The 15,897-nt window shown below is 40.8% G+C and overlaps 1 protein-coding gene and 1 long non-coding RNA gene across 4 annotated transcripts; both read left to right on the plus strand.

The window, feature by feature from the left end:
* The first annotated feature begins 1,458 nt into the window (after positions 1-1,458).
* On the plus strand, positions 1,459-6,762 carry LOC147962225 (uncharacterized). 3 transcript variants are annotated; one of them, XR_015610785.1, is made up of 5 exons: positions 1,459-1,877; positions 2,003-2,138; positions 2,596-2,761; positions 6,135-6,379; positions 6,458-6,762. It is a non-coding gene; the product is annotated as an uncharacterized LOC147962225 (long non-coding RNA). The 3 variants fall into 3 exon arrangements; XR_015610784.1 differs by having other exon boundaries at positions 1,464-1,877; positions 2,003-2,061; positions 2,109-2,138; positions 6,135-6,762; XR_015610786.1 differs by lacking the exon at positions 6,135-6,379 and having other exon boundaries at positions 1,461-1,877; positions 6,512-6,762.
* A 3,390-nt stretch (positions 6,763-10,152) lies between these two features.
* LOC125523230 (chloroplast processing peptidase) lies at positions 10,153-13,792 on the plus strand. The gene is made up of 6 exons (XM_048688282.2): positions 10,153-10,737; positions 11,698-11,766; positions 11,844-11,912; positions 12,702-12,788; positions 13,172-13,239; positions 13,359-13,792. Exons 1-6 carry the CDS (start codon positions 10,273-10,275, stop codon positions 13,498-13,500), a joined length of 900 nt encoding a protein of 299 aa, XP_048544239.2. The 5' UTR covers positions 10,153-10,272; the 3' UTR covers positions 13,501-13,792.
* The last annotated feature ends 2,105 nt before the right edge of the window (positions 13,793-15,897 follow it).

Below are 15,897 nucleotides of genomic sequence, written 5' to 3' on the forward strand. Positions count from 1 at the left end.
CAATTCTTTTATGGAAAGATATACAGAACGATGTGTTCTCGTTGATGGACATATACAGAGGGGTTACAACTTGCATCCCTAGAGCTGGCGACACAATTCTTTTATGGAAAGATATTCCGATCGATGACGAACCCCTTTCCAACAAGCTGCCACACATGTTCTCTTTCACAAGGGAGGATGATATTTCTATAGTGCAATTCCAAGACAGACCACGGGCTTCTAAAAACTTTTACCTCACTCTATCAATCGAGGCGCTACATGAATTAACATATCTGCAGAATCATATGAATGATCTATACTTGGAACCAATGATGGCTGATGAATGGATTACTTGTTGGGGAGATGTTCAGTTTCGGCCCAAGAAATTCATCAACTTCTTCTTCAGAGAACTGCAGCCACCCGCATACATCACAATGATCTGAAAGACAAAGTGTATCATGAAACTTAAAGTGTTCACCTGGCTGATGTTAATGGACAGAGTCAACATAAGGGACATGCTCCACCGGAGACATTTTGATATTGAAGTCACTCCTGTCTTTTGTGCAACACCCACTGGAAACGAACAAACACCCATTCTTTGAGTGCACCTTCATATTCAATGGGATACCAACTTGGAGCTTCAGGAGATGTTTGATGCAGTGAAGTCTTCATGGCCACACCCATTGTTCAATGCAATCAAAGTCCCGGCCGCCTGGAACATTTGGAAACAAAGGAACATATGCTACTTTGACAAGATTGCTGCATCCCTGTATGATTGGAAAAGAGCACTCAAAGCTGACTTAGAAAATCTCAAATTCAAAGTTAATCCTGAATTGGTCTCCTTTCTTGATAGCTTTATCCCAAACCTATCTCTGTAAATCATAGTTGCTTTCTTTTTATTTGCTTCTTGGCCATGTAATTAACCAGTACTTTATTTTGAGTAATATATAATAGTAGGAGACTCCTGTTGTTTTCAAAGTTAAAAAAAATAATAATTCCCGTAAAATATCATGAATGTTGTTTTTAGCTTGATTCACATGATATTTGAGTAAGTATAATAAAAAAACTTCTTCATTAGCTTATATACACATCTTGCACAAGCAACGTGTAACGGAGCTTCATGTCGAAGGACTTAAAATGTGCAACGGAAAATACTCATGGTGTTAACCGGACGAACTAATTCTTTACCATTCCACCAAAGCATAAAAAAACATAATAGCCAGACATATTTCTGCATTTCCTAAATTAGTACTCCCTCCGTAAACTAATATAAGAGCGTTTAGAACACTATTTTAGTGATCTAAACGTTCTTATATTAGTTTACAAAGGGAGTATTATTTTAAATATAGTGATAACAAAAATAAATATTGGTACTTTGAATGTCGAAGGTTTTGTAGTACATTTCTTGGAACGTTACAAAATTTCTGTGGTTTCCAGTTTTTCCCCTCGCTCACTCACTCAGTCGCCTCTTCACGCTCATTCCCCTCGCTCACCCACTCCACCAAATCCCTAGCCCGCGGCGGCAACGCACCTCCCCCTCACTCGCGTCGGCGAATCAACTGCGTCGCCGCCCTTCTCCTCAGGCGTCGCCGCCGGGCCTTCTCGTCTGCGTCGCCTCTCCCTCTTGCCCGCATCCTCTGCGTCACAGTCGAGCCAAAGTTGGATATTTTAGCGAGGTCGAGTAGGAGCGTGAGAAGCGCGGGCACGGCGGCCTTGTCCTGCTCGAGGAAGGCGGCGACGGATGCTAGCGCTCCTCGCCGCCATCGACCTGCAAGGAGGAGCGCCGTGTTGGACGCTGCCATCTCCGACGCTGCTGGTACTCCTCCGCCGCTACGAGTGCCCCGTCACCTGCGCCCAGGTCAAGCGCGAAGTCGAGCTCCCCATGCTTGACCTGCAAGGTTATCATCCTTAATTTTCCCCACACCTTTCCAATCTCTGGAGCCTAGGATTCGGGGAAAGGCAAGGAGAGATTTTGGAGCTGATTGTGATTGTGATTGTTGATGTGGATGGAATATGGATGTAGATGTACTGTGGTCAAGAACTGCTCTCTGCCGCGGGAGTAGATTGGAAAGGCTGCTGCTGCTCCTGTACAATGCGGTTGCTGCTGCTCCTGTACAATGCGGCTGCTACTGCCACTACCACTCGCCGATTCGGGCATGGTAAAGACCACTCGGTTGCACTACTCCATGTGTAGATGACTGAACTTGGGTGTGAGCATTTTGATGCCTCTGAATTTAGTAAACTCAGTACTCACAGGAGTACACTTTCAGTACTTAGGAGTACATTCCCCCTAGAGTATTTGTACTACAAGAGTATTGTTTCTTAGAGTATTTGCTTGGAGTAAATATTGTAGTTTAACTGAAATCAATATTTCTGAAAATCATGTTTATCAATGGGTTGTAAGTACTGAAATCAACATCTCTGAAGTCATGTTTGTCATGTTGTAGTATTCTTTTTGTCAGGATTTTAGTACTCTTGCTTGGCTCAAACCAAACTGATTCTACTGTAATACTCATGCTGTAGTATTATTTTTATCATGCTGGAGAACTTTGATTGATCTAGTGGGCTCAAACCATACTGATTTTTAGAGTATACTCCATGTTACTTCCATTTCAGAGCACATTCTTGGAGTGGATCTGCATTTCAAAAAGTTAACAAGTGGGAGTACATGGAGTACTACATTTTAAGTCGAGGAGAAGATGGTAACTGCTCCGTGATGATGCCACCAGCACCTACGACTTCCTCGACCACCACCACCATGATGACGACTTCCTCAAACGTGGTGAGTACTCCTCCAATGCTTGTACTCTTATCAATGTTTACTGCTGTGATCATGGAGTAGTTAGCTGCTGTTATCATGGCAGGAGTAATGCACCATTAGTTGGTAAGAAATAATGTCAGTATGAAACCTCTCGACATTAACTGTTTTTTTTTGTGAGGAACAGTACATGGTTTCAACTTTATTTGCCCCATTCCATGTTCTGAAATCATTACCAAATCATACGAAGCATGATAACAATGTTCAAGCTGATTTGGTGAATCCGTAGATTACATCTTACTGTGTGTTCCCAAAATATTCAGCATTGCAAAACAAAGAAATATTAAATACAAGTTTCACTATGGATGATAGTGTGAAACAATATATCATATTTTCTTTTTCCTGGGAGCATCATGGACCAACTTGTCAATGTAACCTCGGTTGTATACTACATCTACATCCCTGTCAATGAACACGTGCACTATTGAACTATCTATGCATCTACATCTCTATGAAGATACATATACTACTGCATCTTGGATGAATACTATTGTCAGTTTACTCGCATGAGCCATTCAAGGAAAGTAGTCTCTCAGTTCTAGTGTACCTAGATGTACGATGAAACGAACTTGTGAACCAAAGCAATTTGAGTTGACAACCGGACAGAGGAAGCGGGCAAGAGATGATTTATTTATGGGCGATGATGATTTGCTACAAATACATATACTGCTACCTTCCATGCATGTCAGTATCTGATGCTACCACTTGATTCCCTGAAGATTGAAGAACCACCCCCTACCATTAACAAATCATTTCATATAAACTACTGTACCTAGCAATGTAAAAAATACAAAAAGGATAAAATCACTAACCTGTCATAGAAAAAATGGCACACTCCTGGCCGTCCTGCATGTTTTGGCTTCAATTTCCCTCGCCTTGCATGTCACTGCGTCCTTAAGAAAAACAAACACATTGATAATTATAATTAAGAACTTCGCCTACAACAAAACAAAACCAGCAGAAACTCATCGCTTTCATTGTCTTCAAGACCCTCATTGTCCTCTAATAATATAGTTTGAGAGAAGTCCACATTACCCCTCGAACTTGTCTTTGGCTTCACTTTACAAACCTCAGAATTGTGTTCGTTCAAGTTTCATCCTTCAACTTTATAAACCGTTCATAATTATAAGGGGTCTGCTTCAGTATACCCAACCTTCTCTTATTTTATTTATTAGAACATGCCGATGTTACATTATTCTGAACTTCCCATCTTATTTATTAGAACATGCCGATGCCACTGAAAATTATGATTACTATATCCGCACAGCCTCATACCTGGACTACTTGGGTAATTCTCATCAACATTTCGTATGAAAGGCGCATCAAACCCTACCTGATTCCCCTTGTACGTATGATCAACAAAAAAGCCGTAAGTTGTATACAGAAACAAAGATGAACACCCATAAGCATAAACTGTTTCGTATGAAAGGCACATCGGGCAGTACCATTTGAATTTTCTGGTACATATGCACCATAAACATGTGTGAGATTACTCGCCGCCGGCAACGAAGCAACTTGATGCACACCCACCCGTAGCAAACTTGTTCCATCTGATTTGTTCTTGCCTGGATCAATACAAAGCCAATGATATATAGGCAACAAAGTATGCAGGCAACATTCTCAACATTGAGTAGCTATATCGTCAACATTTTCCTTTTCCCTTTTATCCTCAGCTACCTAAATACCCAGATAGAACTCTGCTTGCCCAACAGCTCCACATGCTCTGACTTCTTCTGTCTTTTTAGCTTCTCCTTGTTCCTCCAGCTCTCGGCTTCTCAACTTCTAAGATCTTTCTTTCATCTGTACATCATCACATGTGCGCTATAGGTGTGCCTAAAGATGCATTTTATTGCCACTAACGAAATGGTGAGCTATTCTAAAAACAGGCACACCATGATAATTAAGGTAAAACAAGGTTGAGTCTCATGGGCAGTACCACAGACAAATAGGAGTCCTTGTTTCCTGTAAGAGGTTCATATGAAAAGTTAAGGCAATGATAATTAGTAAGACTGACGCTCCGAATTAAAGCCGATTGGATGAGGTAATTCGTCAAAGAAGTACAATGCAAAGCTGAAACAATGCAAGTGAATTAAAAGAGGGGCTGATGGAAATTGAGCTTCAAGCGGCGACATCCTTCGTGGCATATGTAATACAACCGATTCAGTTCAAATATGTGTTTATTATGTTAGCATGAAGGGTAAAAAGAAAGGGGACAAACTAATCTTATGTTTAAGCATACAAAAAAAGTAAAATCTAAATAGTGATGTGATCACTTCCTTTTAAACAGCTGTTACGATCAGGTCAGAAGATTGAAAAACTATAATATTTATAACAATGGAATAGAGGGGCTACTACATTACACACTTATGTTTCTACTCATTCAGTTGAGGAAAATCCATGATGCACAAAACAAGATCAATTTCATCCATCTGATTGTTAATGACCACAAAATGACATGATACAAAAGAAAATAGCATGTGCATTTAATAGAAAGTGCTTGTGCATTGCTACTGGCAATAATGGAGATAACTGAATACCATGTGAATTTAACGCAAAATGAAGGTTCCAACCAAAGATTCGAAATACCCATCACCTCCATGACATGATAATTTAGAATGACATATGAGTGAATATCACCAAAAGGAGGACCTCCTATGGTGTAGGAGGCTTAAATCTGATATATCAAGATCAAAGTCTTCTCACCATAATGGAGATAACTGAATACCATGTGCATTTAATAACACAAAATGAAGGTTCCGACCAAAGATTCGAAATAACGAGAACCTCCATCACATGATAATTTAAAATAACATATGTGAATGTATTTGTACTATAAAGTTATTCAATGTGCCATGTGATAGGAAAGAGAGAAAATATGCCTAGGTAGGTTCTTACTACAATTGTTGCTCCTGCTACTAATTACCAGTTACTTCAATCAATAGCTAAAAAGTATTTTAACGTTTTTCTCTGCCCTAAAAAGTATTTTAATGTTTTTCTCTGCCCCTGCTCTTGGATTTGATTGCAGACTTGATTAGCCTTACCGAATCTTAGAGTTGCTTCGCCAACGCGTGTCGTTTTTCGCCTTCCCATTGCATTCAACAAAATATTTTCCTATCACTCCCTTTAGTTGATGGTTCATCCCCACATAAGATGTACCTGATGCTCCCTGGAAAACCACATTTGTGTATCTTCTATTACATACATGAGATTCTCTAATGCGTGTTTAGGCAGGAGCTAGCATATTAGGAATGAAACATACAAGCCCAGTGAACACTGGATTCACGCACAACCACAGGAAATCCCTCCAAACTAAACTAACCTATGAATCCCGCTTCAGCGAGGCAGGTGAGGAGGAGGGTTACCAGAGGCTGGAGGAAAATGAGAGCAGGGACTGCCCGCCGAGCATCCCCATCGCTGGCGAGCCGAGCATCCCCAGCCGGTAGCAAGGGACAAGGGAGCAGTAGGCACTACGTACCTCCATTATTATAGTTAAATGTCATGTCTGGACTGACCTTTCCTTCTTCCTGGGCAGCCAACACTTTGTAGTTGGAAATACTATCAGTTTACACTCCTGATGAAGTGGTAAAAATACATAATTGAGAAATAGATTTACCCTGATAATTGCTTGCACTGCACACTTCCTTACATTTGAATTTGCAGATGATTCTTCAAATGGGAGATGTTCCAAAATTTAGTGATTACCTGATGTTTCAGATGATGATCAGGATGATTGACAAGGAAGAAATGTTCCACAGGCTTGCTATCTGATTCATCGGGGTCTGGTGGTATGTTCCGTACAAGAACCTACAATAAAAACACATTGATGACTCAGAATCAAAAGAATAATCAGAGAACCATTAATCTAGATAAGATCATTGTTGTATGCAGCATTCTTTTTTCTAGCAAAGGGATCTAAACCGAGCTCATGTATAAGTTGCAATCACAAAGGGATCCCATGGCCTCAATCCTCATCTCCATCTCTCTATCCTGATCTGATTCTCTCCGTCTTGAACCAAATAGAGAAAAGAGGGGAGATGAACCTGAGGGAGGAAGGCGATCGCATGGTGGCGAACGCAGGAGGAACCGGAGGACGGGAGCATGGTGGTTGATGCCTAGGGTTTAGCGCAGGTCGTGGCGGCGTCTCCTCTGGGAGGTCAGCGGCGTGCGAAGGCGAAGGCGTACCTCAGCAGAGGTGTCCAGATGGCGACCCAGAGGTCCACAACGATGGCGGCGCCGCCTCCACGACCCCTCGGAGCCGGCAAAGGGATCCGCGGCTAGCGCCTGGGATCTGCCAGGCGGCGGCGTTCGCGTCGCGAATAGATCCAGGGGTCGTCGCTCCTTCACCTCGTACGTGCGGGCGATAGGTTTAGGTTTTTTTGTCGCTGGTTAATTTTCGTAGGTCTTTTATCGTTGGTTAACCTTCGTAGGTCTTTTTACGGTCGTACGTGCATGGGTGGGGGTTGGGGTCTCAGCACGAGGTTTTTTCGGTTTATGGTGGCTAAGTCAGAGGTGGGAGGATGTACCAAAAAAAACCATAGGAGGTGGAACTAAAAAAAACCTGGAAGCGAGACTACCAACTGCTCCATTAGAAGTAGAGATATATTCCAAACGTTTGGTTTGGTGTACAAACCATAATGTACCATGCTAGAATGAGGGTGGCATCAATTATAACTAATTTGTCTCAAATATGTTTGAAACTCTTTAACTGGAGAGTATCTTGTTTGATAGTTACTCTTTGATTTTGCTTGCCTCTGCGATAGAACATTGACGACATGCCCCTTGGTGTTGATGCACAGGGATATGCGTATGCTATAGTGTTGAGTGCTGAATTTGGTGGCTCTAAATGGAACAGGAACCATATACGAGTAGTCCTTTATGCCATTTCCACTCTTGTTTCAGGTGTAGCTTCATTGTGGTTTCAAGTATTTGTTATTCTTTCTTCGGTGCGGCATGTCCACCAATTAATGGAAAAACATTAGGAGTGGAACTTGGGCCAAATCATAGGAGGGGTGAATGGGCTGGTGTTGGGCGCGGCCTAAACTAGGCTTGGGGAGCTCCTATTCAGCGGCCTACGCGTTGAATAGGGAAGAAACATGCACCTTTCGCTCCCCCCGCATGTGTTTTTGGACCGGGCCGGGGGGGGGGGGGGGGGGCTGTTTTCTTATTTTCTTTTCTTTTCTTTCCTTTTCTGTACTTTTTATTCAATAAAATAGTTTAGGATTTAAAAAATGTGATTTTTTGAAGAAAAAATATTTAAAGAAATATAAAATGCTCGTGAATTCAAAAATATTATTCATGATTTTGAAAATGTTCGGTAAATCATAATGTTTTGCGGATTCAAACATTTTTCTGTGGAAAAATGTTCACATACTAAAAACAAATAATGATCTGAAAAACACTATTTGCAAAAACTAAAGAAAATGTTCAGAATTTTCAAAAACATGTTCACGTATTCAAAAATTGTTCATTAGTTTGAAAAATTGTTGGTAAATTACAAAATATCCACAAATTATTAAAAAATCAGAAAATTCAGAAATGTTAGGAAATTTTGAAAAACTGATCAATTCATAAATTGTTCGCTGACTCAAAAAATGTTCATATATATTAAAAATGTTCGTAAAAACAAAAAATAATCAGGAATTTCCAATTTTTCTCCAAAGTTCACAGAATGTCCGCCGATTCAAATATATGTTCGCTAGTTTCAAAAAAAGTTCATATTCCAAAATTTTCCTGAATTTTTCAAAAATGTTTGTGATTCCAAAACATGTTCATGAACTTGTAAAAAAAGTTCACATATTTTTAAAAATCTTTGCGAATTAGAAAAATTATCATGATTTCAAAAAATCTTCACAATCTCGAATAAATATTTGAATTTAAAAAAATCGTGATGTCAACAAATGTTCAGGATTTAAAAAAATATTTACGAATTAGAAAAATACTCATGATTTTACGAATTTGAAAGATGTTCCAAAAGTGAAAAGGGAAAATAGAAATAGAAAAAAATCAAAAAGAAAAAATGAACATGGAAATAGAAAATTAAAAGGAAAAAGAAAAATGGAAAACATAAAAGAAAAAAAGAAAAAGATGATAAAAGATAGAAAAAAGAATACATCGGTTCAGGGGAGACATTCTAGAACCTGCCCAATACGGCAATACCGGTCCATACACTGGACAGGTGCGGGGCGGGGTGGGGATGGGGAGTTGTGCACACGCTTGGAATCTATCCAGCGTGGTACGCTCTAAATGGGATCTTCCCTAGGCTTGGGCGGATTTACTGATTGCGTGACCATTTATTTACCGAGGAACATGGGTTGGGGCCAATGCCATGTTGGCCTCAACCAACAACAAATTTAAACAACACTCGGTAGGCAACATAGTTAGATGTGTGTAGTCAATAACACCTAGCTGATTTGAAAGCTCACTGTTATGCAAATCTGTAGCTTTTAGCACCTTAGCATTGAAGCTGTGCAAAAATTATAAGTAGCATCATGTTCTAATGCACCTATCTTGACACAAAAAATAATACTATGATATCTCACAAATCCATACAGTCGGGACCATAAAACCAAGGGTGCACCTATCCACTGAATACCTGACATCTCTAGGATTGTATCCAAGCTAGCAGGGGAACTAGTTCATGTATCAATGCACTAAACTCAGTCCTGCTAGAACTTGAAGGCTGTAAACTAATTGCTTTCTAAGATGAGTTCACCAAGATTGAACATGCAATCAATATATTAGCTTAAGAATCAAGTCGCATGGATCAGGCAGGAGAACCGTGTCACTGATCTTCAAGCCACAACACGCCTCGATGGTTGCACGTGGGTCAGATGAATGGTCTAATACTTTGGTCGAGCTAGCTCCAGTTTCATCCTTGCGCACGACGAGCACCATGGTTGCTGCCGCCTACATTGCCAAGGAGGTTTTGAGAAGACAACAATAAAAATGTCCTTCTCTGGGCAACATGTAACTGCAAAACTGATGCATGTAAATTCCCATGCAAATTAAATAAAATGTCCCCGGCATGATGAATAAAATTGCTAGTAAAATTCAATGAAATGCCCCCATACATATGTACGTACAAGCATAAATCCATACCAGGTATTTGGAAAGAAATGGTGGTCTTCCCGAGAATGGAATTCGATGTATGATTAAAGAGGGAAAAAATATATATATAAAGAAATAAATGATTTTCTTATCCAATGTATATATCTTACTTATCTTTTATTATTTCTCCTGCGTGGGCTTCAGTTCCTCAGGGCCCGATTTCTTACCGGCCCACCTCCAGAAAAGAAACGAAAAACCTCCAAGAAAGAATTGTCTAAAAAAAAGACCTCAAGAAAAGAAAGAAAAAGTCGCCGACCGGCTTATCCCACCCACTCCCACCAAGCCACAGCGGCCGAGGCGGACGCCGGCGAGCCGACGACCACCGCCGCATTCTCATCTGCCCGCTTGCCTCCGTAGGCTCCGCAGCCATGTCTTCTTCCGTCCACTTCTTCCCCGCCGCCTCGCAGGCTCCCACCGCCGCCTGCCTCCTCAGGCCATCCCCCAAACCCCTCCTCCACAGCCCCATCTCGGCCACCGCCGCCGCCTTCCAGCTCCGGAGCGCCCCGCCGCGCCTCCGCCTCAGGAGGCGAACTCGAGTTCGCACCGCCCCGAAAACACCGCCCGAAGCGCCTCCCGTGGGCCCCGACCCCGACGGCGGGGGCGGCGGAGGAGGGGAGGGCGGCGGTGGAGGCGGAGGGGACGGGGACGAGGAGGGGGAGAGGCAGGGGCTGCTGCCCGAGTGGCTCACCGTGACGACGGAGGACGCCAAGACGGTCCTCGCCGCCGTCGCCATCTCCCTCGCCTTCCGCGCCTTCGTCGCCGAGCCGCGGTTCATCCCCTCCCTCTCCATGTTCCCCACCTACGACGTCGGCGACCGCATTGTCGCCGAGAAGGTCCGTCCTTTCTCCGTACCTTGTTTTTGGTTTCAACACGCGGTGCCGTCAAGTTCTGTGCATGAATTAGCCTCTTTCCAACTTATGTTAGACATCAAAATCGGTGCTTTATATTTTTTTTCCAGAAAAACACACTTGATATTGCTCTAGTTCTTATTAGTAGTTACTACTGTAGTAGTCAATGTGCTATGTTTGAAATGACAGATGAGTTTCTGGTGTGCTGCTGCACTTACTATGCTTGGAATTTCACTTTCATAACGATTAATACAACACTGAATACCATATAAATGCAATTGGGATACTAGCCCTGCAGGCAATGGCTGGTCTTTTGTAGTATATGATAAGATCTTAACAGGTGCAAGTATAATATGGAAAATATGTGTGGTACCACTGATAATGTTTTTTAAATAGGACTCATTATAATTGTTCTGTTGTTCTCTGAACTAACAGATCTAAAATTATTGTTGTGTATACGAAATATATAATAACGAATCATCTCGGAGTTAGCAAATATGCTTCGGTATATGCTATGTATATCTCCTGTCGATGTTTTAGAAGTTCTGAGATGAAACTAGTCTGGGATATATGTAATTCACTTTGCTGACTTTGTCCATATTTGTGTTTGGTTGAAAAATATGTCATAACTATTAACCACGTATAAAATCTCTGCAAAAGGTATGGAAATATGTTTTTTTTTCCTTCATTCAAGCCAAGCATTTACCTGATCCTTAGTCCAAAGTGTGTGTGGTCATCAAGGCAGGATGCTCTGGGGGTTTGTAGAGTAGCACATAAAGCTATCAAGTTAATCTAAAATGCAAGATAGTTCTATAGACCACTATGGCACCTACAAGCCTTCATTCATGATGTTCTTATTCATGTTGGATTTATTTGATATTTTACCAACTATAGATTTTCTTTGTTAACTTGATTGCAAGTTTCACCAATACCAATATTTCTCAGGTTACATACTACTTTAGGAAGCCTTGTGTAAATGATATTGTAATATTCAAAAGCCCGCCGGTGCTACAGGTAATTACAAATCATCCTTATATGCAGTGTTTCCAGATAATATATGCTGATTCTTGGTTGTGACTCTTCCTGTCCAGGATGTTGGGTATACTGATAATGATGTTTTCATCAAAAGAATAGTTGCCAGGGCTGGAGATACTGTTGAGGTTAGTTTCAGAATTGGAAACAAACTTTAGATGAATATCTATATCTCTTGACTGATGTCGTTCTTACTTGTTTCCATACATAAAATCCTCTGGTTAGTATTTTTCTCCCTAAAGTTTGAACGGGGTAATGGTTCCAGCCAACTGTGAGGATGTTCTCAGTTTCTCACCAGGCAACAGTTTCTGGCTGATCCTTCAATTCGCCAGTTGCTTTTAGTGGTCTACTGAAGGCAATCATTATATGCCAATCTCAGTAGAATTGCTCAAACTATAATTTGTATTTTCGATTGCTTAGGTAATCAAGGTCATCTTGTGTATATTCATCAAAATGCTGTCAAAAAACTATTTTATTATGTCCAGATCTTTGCACAGCCCAATTAGAACAAAACATGCTAAGAGAGGAGAATATGTTGAATAATAACTTGAAAGAATCACAAAGTGACATAGTGCATCTTACATATGCAATACGACCAAATATTTTGATATTGGAGAGCCTGCAAGCCTAGGATCCAGTTCATACAAATTAAAAATGGTGTGTAACTGCATATTTACAACCCAGTAGTTACAGAAGTCAGAACAAACAAGGATGAGAAAATAGACACAAAGTGTGATGCACATTAGAAGAAAGACACCCTTGGTAGCTTAAAGTAAAGTGATTTTCTTCTATTACAAGTTAGTCTAAATTTTAATTGCTGTCTGGACATGTTAAATTTATGGCCAAATTTCTAATGGAAACACCAGAACTTTCTCAAATAAAGAAGTCTTAATGTTTCATTACCTGTTATGCTGCAGGTTCATAAAGGAAAACTAGTTGTGAATGGTGAGGCTAGGGATGAAGAATTCATTCTTGAGCCACCTTCTTATGACATGAACCCAGTGGTAAGGCATTTCTTAGGCTGCACATGAGCGATAGAGATCTCTGCTTAAATTATGGCATCCTTTTATGTAACGTGTTCTAGGAGATACTGTTGGTTTTGTCTTATGAACCATTTTTCTGTGACATGTTAGAAGGAACATTCGACTTTTCAGAGAAATTATTGTTGAGGTTCCTAAAGTAAACTTGTTGATTTTGTTATGGCAAACGACAGAATCCCTGAAAGTCAACCTACGTGGGATATCCCGAGCTATTGGATAGAGAAGTTGTATGCATGCTGTGTTATTTACACATACATGAATACTTGAATATGAACTCTATCTGGTTCTAATAGGTCATGATGTTCTTTTCAGCTAGCTAACAATCTTTATCACTATTTTCCTTGCAGCAAGTGCCTGAAAATGCAGTTTTTGTAATGGGAGATAACCGAAATAACAGTTATGATTCCCATGTGTGGTAATACTGCCGACTTCACTGATTTCTTTATGCTGATTTTCCCATGTTTCCTAATGGTTAACTTCTTGCATAACAGTGGAAGTTTAATTAGCATGTACAATTGCACTATTTCTTTTCAGGGGTCCTCTTCCTGCAAAGAACATATTGGGAAGATCTATTTTCCGGTACTGGCCGCCTGGTCGAATAGGGTCAACTACCCGTGATTGCTTTGGCCCTGAAACCAAACCAGAATCACTCATTGATGTCAAATTGACAAAGTAGAAATTTAGTTAGTTAGTTAATTTGGTGTGAAGTTCGGGCTTCTGGCAATTGAGCTTATATTTTGGACTAAATATTCCTCCTTAGTACTTAATAGAGTAGTACATTTGACAGCAGCAGGTCTTCTAGAAATCAGAGAAGGGAACAAATTTGATCCCCATGGAATTAGGAATGACAGTCGCGAGTGCAGACCATTTTGTTCCAAGGTTTCTGCTTGTTTCCGCCCCTTGTTGTATGTATATTAAGGAAATTTGTTGTTTATATTCCGTCAATTGGAAGGTTCTCATTCCTAATTAATGACCCACAAAAAAAGGCTACAATTGATTTCCGGATTGTGTGACATCATGTTCTAGCAAGACTGAAAGAAGAGCTAGAATAAAAAAGCATGCTTTGCCGCGCCATTTTATCCTTGTCGTTGTGCATGAAATTTTCTTTTCTTGTTATATTTGTTAGTAATGTTCTGATGCCACACTGCCACTTGATAGGCCAATTACATGAAAATACAATCCACGATGTACCAATAAATTGTTATCTTAAAATAATTTTGCTCTGTTGTCATAGATCAAAATTTATTTATTTCACACTATGTAGAAGAGGTGACATAATAACTTGGAGAACATAAACAGTTGTTTTGCATGTTGCATATAATTATTTGTGCAAGGGACACTGAATTTCCCAGCTCAACATTTGGTTCAAAATGTCCGACTAGTTTCGGTCTTCCAGATGAGATGGGCCAAAACGAACACCACAAAGGAGGTCTGGACACTGATGAAACCTACAGTCCAAGGTATGCCAAATAATTGGGAGGACCAACTGTTTATCAAGTTTAATTTAAGCAAAATAATCCTCAAGGTTATGTGATATCAACTGTGACCCTTGCCTTCAATTTTTTAAGATGGTGTCTACCTCAAGCTTTTAGATTGAAACTTATAGGACTTTGATTAATCTAAGGTTTACAATGGGTGTAGGACAGCCGTACTAACAAGAGGGGGCACAAGCAAATGTAGTTTGGTTTGAATTCCAAAACGAGATCCTAAGCCAAAGTCCAAAAAAACCCACCTTAGCCACTCTACTTGACCACTTCTACATTTTCCTACATATCCGGTACCACCGTGTTATCCAACCGGTACTACCGTGCCCATATAGAGTGAGTTAACCCTACCCAACAAACCTAGTTTTTCGCAGGTCAAACCACATATCATTTTTGTTCTAGTATTGGCAAGCCATGTTTCCTTTGAAATCCTTTCTATTAGCTCCACCACCTTTGAACATAACATTTTTTCCAGCACTTCTGGAGACTTTTTGGTTTGCTTCTACCAGGTCACAGTACAGGTCCGGTAGTCCTTAGCAAATCTATGGGTTACCTTCGCGTTGTGATTTCGACATTTCTGCATAATTCAGTTAACAACTACTCAATTACAGTACTACTAAGATATTGGTTTTCCCTGGTACTGCGAGTCTGTTCTATTCATACAAATAAGAGACCCTTTTTTCATCTAGAACCTCCATCTCTTATTTACCTTGGTACTTCCAAGTATTGGCTCCGAGGTTTCTGAGACTTATTTTGACCATTCAAAGTATTTGAACATGTCTAGTAGTTCCAAGGAGATTTCTCCGGTGCTTATGGTCTAGTTACTTTTTATAGGCAATGGTAAGATTTCTACTGAGCAAGTATATAGACTTGCATACCCCATCTGTTATGGCAAGTAAGTGAACAAGTCATTTCAACGGCCACTTTGTTCAAGTCTAGAGAGTATCGAGGCAAGAATAGAAGGAAGAAAGTGTAGGGTGATTCCAAGACCACTTCCATGATTCTCTCAAGGTCAAGATCCTCCACTCTTCTTCTCTTGAACACCACACCTACTGTTCCTCTCTTTTTACACCACCTAGTTATTTACATGTGGATTACAAACAGTGTGATCATGGAGCCATGTGGATGCAATGCTACAATCTAGGCATGACTAATTGGCGTCATGCAATCCGTGCGGCAGGTTAGGGGTGTTGGCACATGACACAGATATGTAGTTGCGGCACGTTCCAACACCGAGGAGGGCCTGAGAGACACAAAGAGGGTGGGGGAGACCCACCGCTGACACGGCACACTGGCGGCGACGATGACGATGAGGGGAGCACGGTCAGAGGGGAATGGTGGTGGTGGAGGTGGAAGACCTAGTTCCCGCGTGTCCTCGGGGAGGGGGCGACGCGGGGGTCAGGGGGGATTTCTTCATACAAGGTCAGTACCATGTTCTTTCAGGATTTACCGATGACCTAAACAACATCACCCAATGAACCAATAATGTGAGTAATAATATTGAACATCATATGATTTCATAAATTCATTTATAGAATGAACAGTATCCATAAAAATTTAGGAGCATTAGAGTCCTCATTAATGATTTT

Source organism: Triticum urartu, chromosome 7A, assembly GCF_056163025.1.
Source record: "Triticum urartu cultivar PI428250 chromosome 7A, HENAU_Tu73, whole genome shotgun sequence".
NCBI lineage: Eukaryota > Viridiplantae > Streptophyta > Magnoliopsida > Poales > Poaceae > Triticum > Triticum urartu.